The 22339-nt window shown below is 38.4% G+C and overlaps 1 protein-coding gene across 2 annotated transcripts in view; it reads left to right on the top strand.

The window, feature by feature from the left end:
* The window catches only part of ASPH (aspartate beta-hydroxylase), a 231714-nt gene that overhangs the window by 168274 nt on the left and 41101 nt on the right, over nucleotides 1–22339 (top strand). For both annotated transcript variants that reach the window (XM_012661431.1, XM_012661432.1), the window contains one exon: nucleotides 362–499. In XM_012661431.1, coding sequence (XP_012516885.1) covers nucleotides 362–499 — 138 coding nt within the window. The remainder of the gene's footprint in view (nucleotides 1–361; nucleotides 500–22339) is intronic.

The following is a 22339-nucleotide window of genomic DNA, read 5'->3' on the forward strand; positions in this document are numbered from 1 at the left end:
TATAAAGATAGTCCCCTTTGGTGTCTTATTTAACTATTCAATAAATAAGTCCTAGACTCCATGCTGGTCGCTCTGGGGGACACCTGAATGTGCAGGCACAGAGCCACTATTGAGGGAGCTGACAGCCTAAGAGTGGAAATAAAATGTACACGTTCATTTATACGAATAAGTCATAATCAAAAACCCAATGAAAGAATATTTTCACCTGATTTCAACAGATTTTCAGATTTAAGTACCTACTAGCAAGTCCTTATTTAAATGTCTCAAAGTAATACCTTATTTCTAATGTCTTTAATTTTAAGATTAATAAAAATACTTCATTGAGAGAACAGTTTGGAGCACATTCTTCCTGTTCTTCCAGGCATATAAGTGGTATGAGCTTGGGCACAAGAGAGGACATTTTGCGTCTGTCTGGCAGCGCTCGCTCTACAACGTGAATGGACTAAAAGCTCAACCCTGGTGGACCCCAAGAGAAACCGGCTACACAGATTTAGTAAAGGTGAGTATTACTTAGACATCATGCTCACCGAATCTTTGTCTGTTCCCTACTCAAAATCAGAGAATGTTTATCATAGAAAGGAATGTCAGGGAGGGGACAGATTATATTTCCAATGACATTTGCAAAAATATTGGAAAAACAATCTGTTTATCCCTTTTATCCAAAAGTTTTGTTTAGATAATGAAGAAGGAAATTTATCAAAAATAGCAGGTCTCAAGTGTTTTGGCCTTAGGACCATTTTATACTCTTAAAAAATTATTGAGCACCCCAAGGAATTTTTATCGATGTGACTTATATTGATCAATACAATCATTACACATTAAAACTGAAAGAAAGGTTGATACATATTTATGAATTCTTTAAGTAACAATAACAACCCCATTACATGTTAATATGTGTAACTTTTAAAAAAATAATTATATTTTCAAAACAAAAAATGTAGTGAGAAGATAGGAATTGCTTTATATTTTTACAAACCTTTTTTAAAGTCTGGATTAATAGACGACAAAAGGATTCTTGTATCTGTTTCCACATATACCCACTAGAGCTGTAATGTGTACATCACATAGCTTCTGGTAAACTCTCAGTCATGAAAGAATGAGCATGAAAAGAGCAAACAACATGTTTGTATTACTAAGAAAGTAGTTTTGATTGTGCAGACCCCCTCCAAGGGTGTAGGAAACCCTTGTGTGACCTTGGACCACATTTTGAGGACCACTGATCCTGAAGCTGGGAAAGAGAAAGCAGTTATAAATATTTTTAGAAAACGTGTGGTAGACATACAGGATAGAGAAACTAAATGAGTCTAACAACTTAATAGCTATAAAAAAAATTAGAAGCTTTTATGCTGATAGATTAAATATGAACTTTTTAAGACTGTCTACTTTATGATTTTGATAGGGGCTGGTCAGAGAGCTTACTTTTGCTCAGGTAAATCCCCTTCTTATTAGACATATTAATAAAATGAAACTCATAGTTAATTAACTTACAGTTTTAATAATACTGTTTTCTACCCAACACGTAAAAATTTCATGTTATCTTATGGGTTGGATGAGCTTTAGTGTTTTGGCCTCAGAATCTAACTGTCATTTACACATGGTTAATATAAGAAAATGTATTCTGATTTTAAAACAATTGATTTTACATGTTCAGGAGGCAGCGAAGGAAGAGAAAGAATGATGAAATACTGATAATTCTAGAATCTGAGTGATGGATATATGGAGATTTATTATACTTTTCTTTCTACCTTTAGGAATATGTTTAAAATTTTTCATAATTTCTCTCTTATAGAACATCTAGAATAAAATGTATCTGTAAGACATACAAGATTTCACTAATTGATTTGGTCTACTTGGGGAAAAGAGAGATTCCAATGTGGTTTAATGTACTTAGATCAAATAGGTCTGACTGGACCATGTTTACTCTGTATTTTATTGTGAAAGCACACTTAATAATCACAGTCCATTTGTAAAGTAGGCCTCCGTCAATTAGCCTTTGACTATTTTATAGATCAGGAAACCATAGCATGGTAACAATGAATGCAGATTGACTTAAAGACGTTCCTTACCCAAACAGAAATAATATAGGAACAACATCTCCCTTGATAAATTACTATGCTTAGCACCATCAGTGATTTTTTTTTTTTTTTTTTTTTGGTAAAATTTCATCTTCCCTCAGATCGGATCACACTCATCTCTTCTGATTCACCTCTATGAATCTTTTTTTCTTGGTCTCTTTGTGAGTTCATTTCCCTACTGTAGCTTTTAGTGTGGTTTCAAGTTCAAGTAACAGAAATACAATTCAAACTCAGCTTAAACAACAAGGAATTGTATTAACTCAAATAACTAGAATCCTAGCAGTGGGGCTGACTTCAGGGGTAGTATAATCAGGGGAAAATTTTCTTGTCTGTACACTTTGTTTCTGGTCAGCCTTGCCCCTGTGCTGGCTACTGCAAAATGATGGTTGGCAGCAGCTAGTTTGAAGAGGGAAAGAGTTTGGGGCTCCGTGACATTGTTGAGCCACCTCACCAGCCCTATGTGGCCTTATGGAAACCTCCTGGCAGACCTTCTTCTGTTGGTGAGAACCATGTCACACAGGCATCCACAGTCACGAGGGAGTCTGAGATACCAAGTAGCTGGCAAGAGGCTGGGGCAGCAGACGCCCAGGAAGAGAAAGGGAGGGCACCTCTCCATCAACCAGGGAGCATAATCTTTCCCTTCAGTCTGACTGGGCAGAGTTAAATCACATTTCCACTCTGGGTGATCACTGGCAAGGGGCTATGAGATTATCTTCAAAATAGATCAACCCCTGAAGCTAGGAAAGGGTCAGTTTCCTCTAAATCAAGTGGCTTATCTGGGGGAAGGTGGATGCCCAAACAATGTCATTTCCTTTAGGAAGGCAGAGGCATGATGGAGGTTGAGAAGGCAGCCTACGGTATTCTAGATTTTTGCTGCCTGTGGACCTGACTTGTCCCCAAATCTCTGTTCTCCTTTTCTTGTCCTTCCTTTTCCAAGAAACCTTTTCCACTGTTTCAGCTGTCGTGAAAACTTCTACCAAAGCTGTGTTCCCCAAATAGACTTCTCACTCTTTCTAGTCTACCTTCAGCTATACAGAAACATTAACATTCAGTTTGAAAATTAATTTACCATGTAATCTCTTGGTTAATACTCCTTTCTAACTTTACAGTTTTGGTCAGTTTCTTAGTCCTTTTGGGCTGCTGTAACAAAATGCCACAAACTCAGTGGCTTATAAACAAGAGAAGTTTATTTCTCACAGTTCTGGAAGCTGTGAAGTCCAAGACCAAGGTACCAGCAGATTGAGTGTCTGGTAAAGGCTGCTTCCTGGTTCATAGATGATTCATAGATGGTGTCTTCACATGTTGGAAGAGGGAAGGCAGCTCTCTGCAGCCTCTTTGAATAAGGGCCTATTTACGTGAATTATCTAAATCACCTCCTAAAGGCCTCACTTCCTAATATCATCACATTGGTGATTAGATTTCAACATATGAATTTTGGGGACACACACACATTCAGACCATAGCAGTCAGTGATTCAGCTTCACCCAAAATACTTGGCTTATTAGTCTGTCCTTGCTCACCATTGCCCTTTACTGTCTTCATTCCAGCCAGAATTCCTCCGGCCACCAGACCTTTCCATACAACAGTCCTTTTTTCTTTCCTTACCTCTTCCCCTTTTCCTTCTCTTCTATACCCTTCACAGCCAATTCCTATTGATCCTTCCAGACATTAGCCAAGTTGTCACTACTTCTAGGAATATAAGTTAGGTGTCCCTCCTAGCATGTACCCAGAAGCACCTTATATATCCTTTTTAAGCAGTTAGCATACTGCATTCTAATAGCCTCCTAGTTCTCTGAAATTATGTACTCTAAGGCGGCAGGGACGATGTCCATCTTATTCAGGACTAGCACAGTATCTAATACATGATAGGTTCTCAGAAATTAGATTCATTTTATGAGTTTCTATAAACTTTATTTTCTCTAGCCGTTTCATAGATCTGTCAGAAGTCTCAGGAATATGACAGTATTACTACTAAGCATTTCTTTACATGTAAGCAGTTGCCACATTTGGCATCCTTCTTGGTCTTCCTTGAATGTGGGGGAAGTTCTCTCTTACTGCTGCTACACTGAGAGGGGGAGGCCTAGAGAGGGAAAAAAATTCCCTCTACCTGCTGTTTCAAGAGCAAGGGATAAAGACATTCTTTTTCTTGAAATTATCACAGCTTAATAGAGAAGGATATTTAGAATGTCCAGAGTTCCTGTTGAAACCTTAATCATTTAATTTCTTATAAAACATTTGGGAATGGGGCAGACATCAGAGTGGCAGAGGGAACATCTTCATGAATCTACCCCTTTATGAAAACACTGAGAAAAAATTATTAAAATCAACTTTTTTAGAACTCATACATTAGTCAAAGGCTTATAACAATCTGAGGAGTGTTTATTCCAGAAAAAAACACTGAACCTCAGTAAGAACAGCAGGGTTTATGAGGTAGTAGCTTTAACTACCACCAGCCATTGCCCCCAGCTTCAGGGTAGCCTTGAAAACTGGCAACCTCTCAAAACTGTAGCAGTGAAAACCCCAGATTTGCAGGCACTCGGTGGGGAGGCAGGGGGTGCAGATCAGGTTTGCAGTGCCTCACAATGTCCCACACACAGAGCATTGTCACTATTTCAACCTGTCTCAACCTGGAAAGTTCCATTCTTAGGATATCGTTGTTAATATTTGTCCTTGCTTGTAAGAGAAGCTCTATTCCCAGGCTTTTAGTCAGAACAATCATTGGAGGGGTTTTTTTAGCTCCACAGATGCCCAGGTCAACAGTATCAACTGGAGCAAATAAGAACCTGGCAAGAAAAAAAAACAAACAACAACAATAAAAACAAAAAACCTTAAAAATAATCTGGAGAACAAGATGTCCATGTGAGGCTTTGAAAATCTCTGACATCTTCCTGGGGATATGGGAGGCCAGTGCATGCCCAGGAAATATTTGAGAGGATCCCAGTTTTTACCGTTGGCTGACCTTGAGGCTCTGCACAAGCAAGCAGTGAAGAAGGCTAGAGCAGAGTTGTCAATGGCCTGAGCATTGCAGACATGCCCTCTAACTCACACAGAGCCTGCAACAATGGGAGGAAGAGTTATTGGTTCAAAGCAATTAAGAAGATTGCTGACCAATCATACTACAAGTAATAGAGACTTTATAAAATTAATCCAGAATGTCAGTAAATAAATAGCAAGAATAACAGAAATCAACAAGAAATGTTGGAGGAGGGGCAGAACTGATTTCAAGAATTGCCACATTATAATATTTAAAATGTCTAATTTCAACAAAAATTACATAACACAAAAAAACCAGGAAGGTATATACATACACAGGAAAACATGTAGTCAATAGAAACTGTCCATAAGGGGCCCAGATGCTGAACTTACTAGACAAAGGCTTTAAATTGGCTATTGTAAATGTGTTTAAATAACTAAAGGAAACTATGTCTAAAGAATTAAAGGAAATTATGACAATGATGTCTCACCAAATAGACAATACCAATGAAGAGATAGAAATTATAGAAAAGAACCATATGGAAAACTCGGAATCATAAAGTACAATATCTTAAGTAAAAAACTCTAGAAGGGCTCAGCACCAGATTTGAGCTGAGAAAAGAACTAGTCAGCAAACTTGAAGGTAGGTCATTTGAGATTATCTGTGCTGAGGACAAGAAGGAAAAGAGAATGAAGAAGACAACCTGTGAGCACCATCATGTGTATCAACATAAGCATAACAGGACTCTTAGAGGGAGAGGGAGAGAGAGGTAGTAGAAAAATTACTTGAAGAAATAATGGCTCCAAATCTGCCAAATTAGATGAAAAACGTTACACATCCAAGAAGCTCAATGAATTCCAAGGAGGATAAATTCCAGAAACATACCTAGACATGTTACAGTCAAACTGTCAAAAACCAAAAACAAAGTGATACTTTTAAAAGCACAAAGAGAAAAAACTTACTGCATAAACAAATTTTAGACTGGGCGTGGTGGCTCACGCCTGTAATCCTAGCACTCTGGGAGGCCGAGGTGGGCGGATCGTTTGAGCTCAGGAGTTCGAAACCAGGCTGAGCAAGAGCGAGACCCCGTCTCTACTAAAAATAGAAAGAAATTAATCGGACAACTAAAAATATATAGAAAAAATTAGCTGGGCATGGTGGCGCATGCCCGTAGTCCCAGCTACTTGGGAGGCTGAGGCAGAAGGATCACTTGAGCCCAGGAGTTTGAGGTTGCTGTGAGCTAGGCTGATGCCATGGCACTCTAGCCCGGGCAAAAGAGTGAGACTCTGTCTCAAAAAAAAAAATTTTAAAAACCTTCTTTAAGAGTTGACTTCTCATCAGAAATCATGGAGGCCAGAAGGCACTGGGGTAACATTCAAATACAGAAAGAAAAAGACTGTTAACCAACAATTCTATATCTAGCAAAACTCTTTTTCAGAACTAAAGGAGAAATTAAGACATTTCCAGATAAATTAAAAATTGGGAGAATTTAATGCTAGCAGACCTGCTCAGCAATAAATACTAATGACAGTCCTTGGGGCTGAAATTAAACAACACTAGATGGATGGTAACACAAACCTACATGAAGAAAAAAGAAAAGACCTCCGCTAAAGATAACTACATGGATAAACGCAAAAGGGCAAAAGTATGTAATTTTTGTTGCTTTTTTCTTCTATCTGATTTTAAAAAATAATACATAAAGCAATAATTATAAATTGTGTTTATGGGCTTGTAATACAGAAAGATATAATTTGTATGGCAATAACAGCACAGTGGAGGGAGGGGAACAGAATTATATTGGAGCAAAATTTCTGCATTCTCTTGAAATTAGGTTAATATTAAACTGAACTAGATTGTTTTAATTAAAGGCACTAGTTCCAATGCCCAGGACAACCACTAACAAAACAACTCGAAAAAATATAGTGAAAGAAGCAACAAGGGAATTAAATGGTACACTAGTAAATGTCTATTTGTTATAAAGGAAGGCAGTAATGGGAAAATAGATGAACAAAAAAAGAGACATGACATACAAAAAAAATAACAAAATGGCAAACTTTATCAGCAATTTCATTAAATGTAAGGGGAAGAAATACTCCAGTCAAAAGATAGAGATTGACAGAAAGAACTTTTAAAATGTGATCCAACTCTGCTGTCTAGAAGAGACACATTGTAGTTAAGGACACAAATAGCTTAAAAGTAAAAGAATGGCAAAAGAGTAAGCCAAACAGTAACCAAAAGAGAACTAAAGTAGCTATTACTATATTAGTATCAGACAAAATAGATTTTAAGGCAAAAGATGTTACTAGAGGCAAAGAGGGACATTTCATAATAGTAAAATGGTCAATTCATTAGGAAAACATACAGTTATAAACATATCTGTATAATAACAAAACACCAAAATATACAAAGCAAAATGATAAAACTGAAGTGAGAAATATATAATTCAATAGTACTAGGTGGAGATTTTAATACATCCCTTTTTATAATATAGACAACTACTGGGCTGTATATCAACAAGAAAATAAAACACCTCAGCATCACTAAACCAGCACAAGACCTCACAGACATCTATGGAACACTTCACCCTACAAAAGCAGAATACACATTCTTCGCAGGTGCACATGAAACATTCTCCAGGATAGACCATATGCTAGGCCATAAAACAAGTCTCAGTGGATTTAGAAGCATTGAAATCATACAAAGCATGTTCTCTGACCCCAGTGGAATGAAGTTGAGAATGATTAACATGAAGGTCTCCTTGTCCTCAAAATCCATGTCCTTGCTGGTACCCTAGCTGCCCCCCAAAGCTACTGATCTCTGCTTGTGTGTCTTATGTTCTTCTCCTTTTTGATATCAAGTGTTATTTTAAACTTCTATTTCCTTGAGCTTCTTGATTTCAGCCCTGCCTGTTTCAAACTCTTTTATTTAAGAAAAGGAAAGCCTGAGTGTTAACCACAGGGTCTTCCATGGCATGGAATCTCAGTGTGTGTGGCATCTCATGTTTAAAGCTCAGTGCAGAGTGATTGTGCTTTACTTTGCTATCTTTATTTGCGGAAATGTTGATATTGATCTGGTTTTGACTTTTAAAAAAAAGAAAGTAATTTCAAGGTGACCACTTGCCTGTAATGACTGTGACATGAGAGAGCCAGCTGTGTCAGGAAACCCAGAGCCCACTGACCATTTAGGTGACAAACACTTGCACATCAAGATATTCTTCTATTGTAGTTTTCAAATTACAGATTTGAATATTATGTATCATGGATTGTCACTCAGGCTTGGACATCCTAAAGTGGAAACCTAGATGTGATAGCTACGACATTTCTCCAAAATACTTAGAATACTGACCCAGATTTTGGCCCTTAAGTGACTGTTAAATACCATGGATAACACATTTTCATTCAAATTATTCACACTGTATGCTCCAGTGAGATGCAGAGAACATTTTTCATGAAGGCACGGGACAGTGTTCAGTAAAACGCATCATCTGTGTTTTTTCTTTTGGTTGAATTGTCACGGTTCCCCCTCATTGTGTAGCTTACAGTTTGGCAGTGTTGGCTCTGGAGTGTCAAGTGACTGCAACTCAATGAAAAAATTTAGAGAAAAATATTCTAGTGAAGTTTTCTCTTTTCAGCACATTTTCATTAAAATTGAGTGGGTGGCTGCCCAAATCACGAATATCAAAGTGCTAAATGCCTTTGGGTTATTTAACATAGAAACTGAAACAGAAATACATTAAAGTCTTCGCTAGGTTGGAAATAGAAAAGATCTCTTATAGTCAGAGGAAAGTCATCAAACCTTAAGAGTTTTGCTCTTTCCTTTTTGGGATGAGCTGTTTGATCCACACTGTTCTATGACTGATTGAGATATAAACTCGCATTCATAGAAAACACGATAGTAACACTGAAAACATAACAGCCAATAGCAACTAAAAACTATAGTTTAAAGTATCCCCTTTGTATTTGTTTATCCTGCTACCTAACTTTGCATTCATCGCTGGGAAAAAGGAAAATTCTCATATCCTTTTCTGAGTTTTTCAGAAACCTGCTCTGATATAAACAAATAGCATCACAGATAAGTTTGCCTTTTTTCATACTGTAGTTTTCTTACAGTTGGAGGAGTGCCCAGTAATATTCTGCCAATGGCGTGACACGGTGCATGGGAATGATTGATTAGAACGGCACCTTCTGTCACTTTCCTTCAGATGTGGCTTTTATTAATTAAGAAATCCATCGTGTATGAATACCTTCACCTGGACAAAAATGAGACTTAAACAGTACTAAATTAGTGCTTCAGCATTTCTTTCTGTGTGATTAAATATTTGCATGTTTTCACCGAGCTGCTTTTAGAATGAAATGGATTTGGAAGGAAGCAAACATGTCAGGTTTATAATGGAAGTCAGCTGTAAATTACCAGAGTTAGCAATTTTATATAAAAGTAAATACCATAGTATAAAGAAGTGCTGAAAGCAACTTAAGATTAACATAATAATTTAATCTTATCTTTCTAAACCAAACCTTTTTGATTCCAACAATAATTTCACTAACGATGACAACGAAATGACTATCAGAGTCCAGAGCTTGATGATTTTGTGATTTAAAGGTGAAGTTTTTGAAAGGGGCTCCACGATTAGATTAGTTTTATTCTCTGCCACTCTGGGCAAGTCATCTTACCCATTTAGCCTCAGTTTCTTTACCTCTAAATTCAAAAGGATTGCCTTAGTTCCTCCTCTCCCACAAGGTTTTGGTAAGACTCAAAAAACAAAACAAAACAAAACAAACCCACCACCATGGATTGTTCTGTGTGCTATTCAGATGTGAGCCCTTAATAAGAGTCAACACTGCTGAGGCCGTAGGGTGGCTTATGATGCAAATTATGCCAATATGGCAAAAGAATAAAATAGTTTACATTCTTTAAATTATTTCAAACTGAAAAGCCATTTTCTTAAAGCAAAATTAGTGAGTTTTCAGTATTTGTTAACATGGAGAAAAAAATGCCTATGGATTGGCTTTATCTCTGATCCTCTTTGGGAACTCACAGTACAGTGTTTGATATTTCAGATTAATTGCAAAGTGTACCTGTAGGTTGGTACTCCATTAGGGGTTCTAAAATGTTTAATTCAGTAGGTCATGATTTATGTCTTAATATATATACACACAGATAGATGCCTTAAATGTGCATATGCCCATACATATTATAGATAATTTGTTTATCTCGTTATCAAGTGATTTGTTATTTAGTTACACAGAAAGTTTCAGCCCCTTGAGATTAGGGACTCTGGGGCTTCTGCTCATAGCTGTCACTTCCTCGGGACACAGCTCAGTTCCCAGTAGGTAGGGCAGGAAGGGAAGACAGCACCTTGTGTCCCCTTTTACCTTCCTCCGATGATGATGTTGGCTGGCTCCCCTGCCCGTCTGAGCCAGTACATGAGGATTATGGGTCTCCTTTGCCCTTTGAGTCCTTGAAGCCCTCGGACTGGGTGTTTCTTCTGGCAACCTGGACTGTCTTTTTCTTCTTTCTCTCAGGAGAAGAAATCCTTTTCCTCCCACTCTTTAGAAAGACAAAGATTCATTTATTTAAGACTCTTCTCCTCCCCGGTGCTAGGTGCCTTATGTTATCCATTTCCTTCAGCAGTGATGATGGGAGACTGAATACCCAAATGGACAATGGCCAGACCACATATAAAAATAGAACTTTGACCCACAATGTGCAGCACCCTGCTGGGGAAACCAATCCCTTATCTGCATTGAATGGCCCAGGAAGTGAGCCTGCTATCGCTAGTAGCAATCCAGGAAGCTAAACAATAACTTCGATAATAATCAGCCCCAAATGGCCAGAATTTGATTAACAAGTGACAGCTTCCCTGATTTTGGTCCACAGTTGCAAATTAAAACCCACCAGAGAAAGCCAGCATGTTCCTGTAACCGATCACACAGGATGCCCTCCCTACTCAGCTACCTCCAGCTTCCCTGTGCCAAAAGCCTCCACTCAGGACACACCTGAAGCCTTCTCTTTTCTCCACTATAAAGCTTTTCCACTCCCCTACCTGCCTTTGAGTCTCTTCCAAAACACAAGTGATGGTGGCTGGCTCTCTCGCTGTAGCAAACTCAGAATAAATAGCCCTTGCTTTTCTCATTTATTGGTCTTTTTATTTCCACAATAAGAAATGTCAGCTGTTTTCTTTTATCTTTATATTCAGACTGGAAAAACAAGGAGATCTGATCAAAATGCATTAGGACCAGTGAGAGATTGCTTTTTTAATGCTGCTAATTTCCTTAGAGGTGTTATTAAAATTATTGCGAAGAGAATTTGCTGTGACAGCATTGTAATTGCTGCGGTGTTTGCTCTGATTCCATAACCTCAGCTCAGCTCAGCACTCAGGGGGAAGTCCTGACCCTGTGGTAATGTTTCCAAGGCAGATTTCACTGCTACCTAGGTCTTGTCAGGTGTAAAGTGTAGGCGTGTTTTGGCTGAGATTTAAGCAAGCTGATTTTATCTCTAAAAATCAAGATATATAATTCCTAAAATAACAATAGTAAGTAACAAGCGTATTCTTAACCAGGTAGATAAAATTTAGTGTGCATTGTACTTATGCACTATTGTTGCCAATTCATTCTAACTCCAATTTAATGCATAAATGTTGCCTATAATAGTCTTTGACTACATCTTTTCTTAATTTAGAGTCTGAACCTTTCAAGGTCCATGCACATCTCTGACACTTTTCCCAGCTGTCAGTGTCTGTGTTTCCTCATTGCCTTTTTTCTTAACAGCTAATCACACACAGTTACTTACCTGATCTTGTTTATGTTACTCTGAACCCTGAGAGTCCTTGTGTTATGTTTTGCTCACATGTTAAAAACATAGCTCTTCCTCCTTTCTCCATGACTGTGTTTTATTTTGCTTCTATACATTCACTTTTTTCCCATGTCGATGTGAATTTATTCCTGATCCCCTTCCATCTGCTATTTGCTTTCTTAGTGGGAGCCAGTTCTAACTTGAACCTGCGTTAGTGTTATGGGTTGAATTGTGTCTCCCTCGAAGTTCGCATCTTAAAATGCTACTCCCCAGCACCTCAGAATGTGACTGTATTTGGTGATTGTGTTTGGGCCTTTCAAGAGGTAAAGTGAAATTAAAAGAAGCCATTAGGGTGGGCCCTAATCCAGTCTGATTGATGTCCCTATAAAACGAGGAAATGTGGAAACAGAGAGATACCAGGGATGCGTGCCCACAAAGGAAATGCCACATGAGGCCACAGTGAAAAAGCGGCCACCTGTAAGCCAACGAGAGAGGCCGCCAAAGAAATGAAACTTGATGACACCTTGATCTTGAACTTTCAGGCTACGGAACTGCGAGAACATAAATTTGTGTTGTTTAAGTCACCCAATCTGTGGTTCTTTGTTATGTCAACCCTAGCAAATTATTACCAGTAGTGGCTTTCCTTATAACTCCCTTTACTTAGCAATGCACAATGTTTACTAACTGCCTCAGCAAAATGTTTCTCTGAAAGGTCCTATTTTCCTACATAGAAGAAAATATTTAAATCTCTGTTAGACCAATTATGTTTCATTAGAACAAAATTAAAGTGATTTCTTGTTAAGCTTTAAGCATTACAATCAGTTTTATCATCATCTGAGCACCTCATGGAACTGAGGGTTTACCTAATGATGCAAGGAAAGTGTAAGGACCACTAGGCAAAAAGAAGTTAGGCTGACAAGAAATCAATATATGGATTCGCAGAGTTTGATTCAAAGTGTAAAATATAATGCTGAGGGTTTTTTTTATTGTTGTTTGTTTTTACTTTTTTTTCCACTACATATCTTTATTATATGAAACATTACTTTGAGTTTGGTGATCTTTTAAGACACATTTGAGAGACTGGTAAAAGGTTTTGCAGGCCAATAGGATTTTGCTTCTAAACTTCACTAGACGGTTTGGTTTTATTCAAAGATCTGTCTAGTCTAGGAGAAAAGATAAACAGCAGAAAACATTTAACTTAGAGATGTGTAGAAAATATGAGTGAAGAAGGAGTAAACAAAACTAAACCATGCATTTAACAGCCCCCCCATGTGAAACCTTGCTTAAGTGACCATAAAAGAATAAAAATGATACAAATATTTTTTTCTTTTTAAAAAAAGGTAAAGAGACAATAGCCTCATGAACAATGTCATGAACAATGTCAGCGAGTTTTTTTAAAAATGCAAAACAGAAGTACCTGATTTGGCAAATTCAGGAAAGCAGAAACTGAAGTGATTACAGACGGGTTTCCAAAGAAGAAATTTAATGCATCTGGTACTACAGCAACTAAAGAGGATGCATGGCCTAAAAGAATAGGCCTATCTATACTGATGTTTTAGGGTCCCAAATAGAAAAGCTGGCTTTCCAATGCACCCACCATTGAGGCCTGTCAGACACAAGCCCTGCCCTTTCACACAGACATCCAGTCACTATCTCAGCTTTATACGACCAACAGCTAAGGATCACCAAGCATTAAGGAGACCCTTCAACAGGAAAGATGAGCAAAACCTGAGAGAGGACCAAGATGGAGGACTAGAGGCACCAGCTGCTGGAGCATCTCAGTAAAAAACAGAACTTTTAGATGAAAGAGAAAAAATGAACAGATAAACAGAGGTCGGGTGTGGATCTGAGGGAAGGCTGCCAGAACCTTCAGGAGACTCCATGGGAAGAAGTTGCAGAGCAGAACAGGAAGGAGCAAGGTATTGGCAGAGATCAAATCCCAAGAGGCTTGGAGTCCAGTGAGAAGGGTAGATGGAGTGGATTGTTTTTCCCTCCCTTGTATCTCTGACAGTTGGTGGATTCCTGAACTGCTGGAGAGACTTTCTGCCCACACAAACCCATAGATTGGTGCCACCAGTGAGCTGGGAGCTTCTTGTGGTCAGGGCATCAGGCTCCCAGCCCCCTGGGAAGCCTCCCATCTCCACGGACCCAAGCTGGGACAGCAGGCACCATATTGTTTCTGTACCCACCATATACCTTTGTCCTCCCCAGGGACTTAAACTCCTCAGGTTTCATCTTGCTAACTCCCACACAGACATTTCCCAACTCTGGCCCAGACTGCAGGAGCCACAGAGGTCCAGTGGTTCATGGGTGATCTGTGTGACTCCAGTACCTGGACATTCTGGGTGGGCAGTCTCCCGGAGTGAGGGACAGAAACGACAGCTTTCCTCCATTCAGACTGTTTTTCTCCCCTTCCCCTCCCCCACCCGCAGCTGCTGAGAGAGACAATTGAGCCACCACACCAAACTTCCACAGAGAGCAGGGCTCAGACCTTTCTTCTTGGGGTCCTGAAGCAAAATGAGTTGCACTTGGACTGTGAGCTCTCTGCCCACCAACCCTCCCTAGTTGTGCTTGGCCGGTGACTCCATCAGAGTGGGGCACACCCCGAAGCGGAGGGACATTGAACCTGCTTGGGCACCCTGTGTGCAACTCAGGACCAGTGCACTTCTTCCTGGCATGGTCGGGGATTGATCTTCGGGGACTTAAGGACAGGCCCTCAGGCCAGATCCCATATCCCCAGGTCTTGATCACATTGCTCAGGGGCAAGCAGGGGAGATTTGTGAATTAGTCTTGGGAGGCAAGGAAGCCTGCATGGGCAGAATAAGAGGGAGAGTATAGTGTGGGTCCTAGCTCTGGTATGCTCACAGGACACCCCTCCCCCCACAGGAGGCCTGTGCTCCCAACTCAGGCTGGGATCCTGGGCAGGGAACCTCCTGGCCTGCATCACAGTTGTGGAGGAGCTTGGCTGGTTTGAGCTCCTGCCTGCCAGCAGATACCAGGAAGAAATGATGAAGCAGGGGAGAGTAGAGAGGAGCTAGGTCCACTCCAGACTGCCAGACTGTGGATCTCAGATGGCCCTGCCTCCAGATCTCAGACTTGCTGGTTGGGTGGGGCCACTTCATCCCCTCCCTGGTGGCTTTGCCCAGAAGCTGGGAAAAGACCTTCGACCCCTGCTGAAACTGATACCTTGCCAGCTTTTGTGGAGCCTGAGGGCAAGCTCACCCAACCAGCCCTGCCCAGCCACACTCTCTCACCCACCTCTACCATGGCAGAGAATAAGGACTCACTTGAGATTCCAGGGCCCAACCCACCACCTGGGACATTGGAATCCTTCTCCTGTGGGACTAGAGCTGGTCACAGGACCCAAAAACAACAGTGCAGCTTGTTCCTTCCAGCAAGCACTACCTACTAACAGGGAGTTCAATTTGTATGCCCTTTACATCATTTACTGACTCAGTTGTACAGGGTGTGGTTTGTTCTCACCCACAAGCACCAACTACTGTCTAAGATTAAACTGGGCATGCCATTACAACTCAAACTGTTAAGAAGACTACAGGGCTGGCGAAATAGAGAGGATTTCAAAGACTGCCATCCTCCCTCATCAAAGAAAGACAGGAAATCTGCCTACATAGCTTACCACTCCTATAGCCTACAAATAACTAGCAACTGAGAACACCACCACACCAAGGATATCTATAACCAAGACATCCGTCCAGAACCTAGATTATCATCAAAGCACCAATAAGCAAAGCCAAAGGTTCTTACCCAACATACACTACAAACACACCCATATGAGTGAGGTGAAGGGAAAAAGCCCTATCTAAGCCAAAGAAAATCCAAAAATAAGAAGCAGTAGCTGTTCCAGATGAGAAGGAATCAGTGAAAAACTCCCAAAGTATGAAGTATCAGAGCAAAAGGTCACCACCAAAAAGGAACACCAGCTCTCTAGCAATGGTAACCAACCAAAATCAGAACATTGAAATGACAGATAATTCCAAATACGGATTATAAGTAAGCTCAATGAAATTCTAGAGAAAATGAAAAACTAACACAAAGAAACCACACAAAAATTTCAGGAAATGAATGAGAAATTCACTAAAGAAATCTAATTATTTTAAAAAAATTGAAGAGAACTTCCAGAAAGGAAAAATTCATTCAAGGAAATACAGAACACAGTAGAAGGTCTTAAGAATAGACTAGACCAGGCAGAAGAAAGAATCTTGGAGCTTGAAGACAACACCTTTAATTAAACAAGTTAGTGAAAGATAACAGAGAATTAAGAGGAAGGAACAAAACCTACAAGAAATATGGGATTATGTAAATAGGACAAACATAAAAATTATAGGCATCCTTGAGGGTGAAGAAGAAAACACACGAGGGTTGAAAAACCTATTTGAGGGATAGTTGAGGAAAACCTCACTGGTTTTGCTAGAAATTAATATATCCAGGTACAAGAAGGTCAACAAACTCCTGAGAGATTGATCGCAAAGAGGCAGTCACCAGACACATACTCAACAAACTAGGCAAAGTTAACACAAAGGAGGAACTCCTGCAAGCCCTAAGGCAAAATCATCAGGAAATTTATAAAGGAAAACCCATCAGGCTAACTGCAGATTTCTCAACTGGAGACCTTAACAAGCCAGAAAGGATTGTGGCCCCATCTTTAGTCTTCTTAAACAGTAATGGCCAGCTTAGAATTTTGTATCCTGCAAAACTAAGTTTCATATATGAGTGTTATATAAAGACTTTTTCAGACAAGCACACACTGAAGGAATTTGTCAAGACCAGACCTGCCCTGCAGGAAGTACTCAGATCTGTATTATACATCGATCAGCACAATAGAAACCCACCAGTGTAAAATTACCCAAAAGCTAAAGTTCAGAACCAATATAAAATAAATGGCTCAAGAATTAAAACAAAGCAATAAGGTTCTACTCAACAGTATAAAAAGAAATGCATCCCGTTTAACAAATCTTTCAATAAATGTGAACAGCTTGAATTCCCCACTCAAGAGAGATAGGCTGGCTGAATGGATAAAAAAATACAAGCCAACTATCTGCTGTCTCCAGTAAACACATCTAACCCCCGTATACTCATTCAGACTCAAGGTGAAGGGATGGGGAAAAAATAACCATGCAAATGGAAATCAAAAGAAAGCAAGTGTAGCCATTCTCATATCAGATAACATAGACTTCAAATCAACAATAGTAAAGAAAGACAAAGATGGTCATTATATGATGGTAAAGGGAGCAATTCTACAAGAAGACAAAACAATCCTAAATATTTATGCACCCAACACAAGTGTGCCCAGATTCATAAAGCAAACCTTACTAGATCTAAACAAAGTGATAAATAGCAACATCACAATTACTGGGGACTTCAACACCCCACTGACAGAACTAGACAGATCCTCCAAGCAGAAAATAAATAAATAAACACTAGACTTACATAGGACTCTAGAGCAAATGGGCCTAACAGACATTTATAGAACATTCTACCAAAAAACTACTTAATATACATTCTTCTCATCTCATCAGCACATGGAACATTCTCTAAGATTGATCACATCTTAGGCCACAAAATGTATCTCAGCAAATTAAGAAAAAAAATAGAAATTATACCATGTATCTTCTCAGACCATAGTGGAATAAAATAAGAAATCAACTCCAACAGAAACACTGAATTCTACATAAAATCATGGAAATTAAACAACCTACTGGTGAACAATTATTGGGTCAAAGAGGAAATTAAGGTGGAAATCAAAATATTAATCAAATTAAATGACAAAGGGGACACAAGTTATCAAAATCTGTGGGATTCAGAAAAAGTAGTCCTAAGGGGAAAATTCATAGCTTTAAATGCCTAAATGAAAAGAAAGATCATGAATCAACAATCTAATGAATCATGTCAAGGAACTAGAAATGGAAAAGCAAACCAACCCCAACCCAGCAGAAAAGAAATAAACTAAGGTCAGAGCAGAACTAAATGAAATTGAAAAAAAAAAAAAATACAGAAGACTAATGAAACAAAGAATTGGGTCTTCAAAAAGATAAATAAAATTGATAGACCTTTCATTAGATTAACCAGAAATAGAAAGAAAGGACCCAGATAAGCTCAATAAGAAATGACAAAGGAGACATTACAACTGATACCACAGAAATACAAAATATCATCTATGAACACCATAGAAATCTCTATGCACATAAACTCGAAAACATTAAGGAAATCGACAAATTCCTGGAAACACACAACTTCTCAAGACTCAATGAAGAAGAAATAGAACTCCTGAACAGACCAATTATGAGCAATGAAATTTAAGCAATAATAAAAAAATCTTCCAACAAAAAAAATTCCCAGACCCAGTGGTTTCACAACCAAATTTTTATCAGACCTACAAAGAAGAATTGCTACCCATACTGCAGAAATTATTTCATAACACTTAGGAGGAAGGAATCCTCCCCAACTTATTCCACAAAGCCAGTATCACCTCAATACCAGAAAAGGAGACAACATAAAAAGAAAAGTATAGGCCAGTATCCCCTTTGAATATGGATGCAGAAATCCTCAATAAAATTCTAGCAAACCAAATCTGCAGCACATCAATAAAATAATCCACCATGACCAAGTGGGTTTCATCCCAGGGATGCAAGGATGGTTCAACATCTGTAAATCCATAAATGTGATTCACCACATAAACAGAAGCAAAAACAAAGATCATATGGTCATCTCAATAGATGCAGAAAAAGCATTCAACAAAATTCAGCCCTATTTTATGATTAAAAATTCTTAACAAAATAGGCATAGATGGAACATACCTCAAAATTATAAAAGCCATATGAGCCAAACCTCCATAGCCAACATCATATTGAATGGGGAAAATTTGAATGGATTCCCACTCAGAACTGAGCAAGACAAGGGTACCCTCTGTCACTACTTCTATTCAACATAGTCCTGGATGTCCTAGCCAGAGCAATCAAACAAGAGAAGGAAATTAAGGATATCCAAATGAGGAAAGAGTAGGTCAAACTATTGTTCTTTGCTGATGATATGATCTTGTATCTAGAAAACCCCAAAGATTCCACCAAGAGACTGCTGGAATTGATAAATAAATTCAGCAAAATCTCAGGCTGCAATATCAATGTACAAAAAACATTAGCATTCCTATACACTAACAACAGACAAGCCGAGAATCAAATCAAAGACTCAATACCTTTCACAATAACTACAAAGAAAATAAAATACCTAGGAATATATTTAACCAAGGAGGTGAAAAATCTCTACAAAAAGAACAATGAATCACTAAGGAAGGAAATTGCAGATGATGTAAACAAATGGAAAAACATATCATGCTCATGGATCAGCAGAATCAACATTGTTAAAATGTCCATACTACTGAAAATGATTTACATGTTGAATGCAATCCCTATCAAAATGCTGTCATTTTTTCACATATCTAGAAATAATCGTATGCTTCATTTGGAACCAGAAAGGAGCCCAAATAGCCAAAGCAACCTTAAGCAAAAAGAACAAATTGGGCGCCATCAATTTACCGGACTTCAAGCTATGCTACAAGGCTAGAGTAACCAAAAGAGCATGGTACTGGCACAAAAATAGAGACATAGACCAATGGAACAGAACAGAGAACCCAGATATAAAATCATCCACATATTGCCATCTGATCTTTGACAAAGTAGACAGCAGTATATACTGGGGAAAAGAATCCCTATTCAGTAAATGGTGCTAGGAAAATTGGGTAGCCACATGTAGAAGACTGAAACAGGATCCATATCTGTCACCACTCACAAAAATGAATTCAATATGGATAACAGACTTTAATCTAAGACATGAATCCATAAGAATTCTAGAAGAAAATGTTGGAAAAACTTTTCTAGATATCAGCCAAAGCAAAAAATTTATGAAGAAGACCCCAAGAGCTGTCATAGCAACACAAAAGTAAATAAGTGAGACTTGATTAAATTAAACTTCTACACAGCCAAGGAAATAATCAACAGAGCAAATAGACAACCTACAGAATGGGAGAAAATATTTGCATGCTATATATCTGAAAAAGGGCTAATAACCAGAATCTACAAAGAACTCAAGCAAATCAGCAAGGAAAAAATCAAATAACCCCATTAAAAAGTGGGCAAAAGACATGAACAGAAGGTTTTCAAAAGAAGATACACTAATTGGCCAATAAGCATACGAAAAAATGGTTCCTGTGACTAATAATCAGGGAAATGCAAATCAAAACCACAATGAGATATCACCTAACCCTAGTAAGAATGATTTTTCTCAAAAAGTCCCAAAACCATAGAAGCTGGCATGGATGCGGAGTGAAAGGAACACTTATACACTGTTGATGGGACTGCAAACTAGTCCAACCTCTATGGAAAATAGTATGGAGATTCCTCAAAGAACTAAAAGTAGACCTACCATTTCATCCAACAGTTCCACTGCTGGGTATTTATCCAAAGGAAAAAAAATTATTTTGTCAAAAAAACACTTGCACTAGAATGTTTATTGCAACACAATTCACAATCGCAAAGATATGGAATCAACCCAACTGCTTATCCGTTCATGAGTTGATTAATAAAATATGTTATATATACACCACAGAGTGCTATTCAGCCATTTAAAAAAATGGATTAATACCTTTTGCAACAATCTGGATGGAACTGGAGACGATCCTCCTAAGTAACATATCATAAGAATGGGAAAAAAAACCACCACATGCAGTCACAATCAAGTTGGAACTCACTTATCAGCACTCATGTGTAGCAGCAAAACTTCTGGAAGCAAAACTCAACGGAAATCATGTAGGTGTGGGGTGGGTGGAAGGGATGGGTGAAATCATACCTAATGGGTATAATGTGCGCTATCTGGGTGATGGGCACACTTACAACTTTGACTCAAGCAATACAAAAGTAATCCTTGTAACGAAAACATTTGTACCCCCATAATATTCTCAAATTTAAAAAAAAAAGAGCAAAACAAACAAAAAGAATTCTGTAGATCAGGGGAAACAGAGAAAATGTGGGGAACAAAAGCAAACTTAAATGAGACCTCTAATATACTCTGAGCAATAAGAGAAGATAGTGTATCCATAAAAGAAGAATAGGATACTATAAAAAGGAACAATGAAAGACCCAGAAAGAGCTCTTAGATATTTAAAAATGTGATGTGCACAAATATGGATTCCATAGGGGTATTACAAGCTAAGTGAAGAATATCGCTCAGAAGGAAAAACAAAAAGGCAAAGATGGAAGATAGAAAAGGTAAAAAAAATTAGAGGCTCAATTTAACATATCCAACAGAAAGACAAAAGGAGTTCTAGAGAAAATGGGGAAAAATAAAGACAGAATTATTAAATAATGCCCAAGATGGTCCAGAATTTGAAAATGTGACTATCCATATTGAAGGGTGCCATTTGGTGTCTAGCCCTTACACCAAAGCATGTTGTCATAAAATTTCAGGAAACCAGAAAGAAAGACAAGATCTTAAAGTCCTCATCATTATCATCATAGCTATACTTGTATATGGCACAGGCACTTGTCAGCACTCTTAATCTTCTCAGAGACACTTGAGGGAAGTTTTATAAATGAGAAACCTAAGGCACAGGGTTAAGTAACTTGCCCCCAAATCACACAGCTAATAAGTGGCAGAGTCAGATTTCCAAACCAGGCAGGCTGGCTCCATCTCTTACACCCTTAACCACTATACCATAATGACTCTTATAAAGCTTCTACAGGGGGAAAATAGTAAGGGGGGAGGGGGTGGCCAGGAAAATCTATAGTAAAAGACATGAGATTTCCCAATAGCAACACTGAAAGTTACAATGTAATGGAACAATGCTTTCAAAATTATAAAAAGACATTAGTCTTCGCAATAGTTTTTTGGATATGACACTAAAAGCACAGGCAAGATATGCAAAAATAAACAAGTGGGACTATATCAAACTAAAAAGATTCCGCACATCAAAGGAAACAATTAACAAAATGAAGGACAAATTGCAGAATAGTAGAAAATATTTGCGAACTATATATCTGATAAGGGGTTAATACCTAAAATGTGTAAGGAATACATGCAACTCATAGCAAAATAAAATAAAATAACCCAATTTAAAAATCGACAAAGGACCTGAATAGACAGTTTTCCAAAGAAGATAAACAAATGGCCAACAAGTGTATGAAAAGATGCTCAACATCACTAATCTCAGAGAAATACAAATCAGAACCACAATGAGATAACACCTCACAACTGTTAGATGGCTGTTTTTATGATAAAGACAAGAGATAACTGCTGGTAAGGATGTGGAGAAAAGGGAACTCTTGTACACTGTTGATGGGAATGTAAACTGATGCAGCCATAATGGAAAACATTATGGAGGTTCCTCAAAAAATTAAAAACAGAACTACCATATAAACCAGCAATCCCACTTCTGGGTATATATACAAGGGAAATGAAATCAGTATCTCAAAGATATATCTGCACCCCC

The sequence above is a fragment of the Propithecus coquereli genome, unplaced genomic scaffold (assembly GCF_000956105.1).
Source record: "Propithecus coquereli isolate 6110/MARCELLA unplaced genomic scaffold, Pcoq_1.0 Scaffold71, whole genome shotgun sequence".
NCBI lineage: Eukaryota > Metazoa > Chordata > Mammalia > Primates > Indriidae > Propithecus > Propithecus coquereli.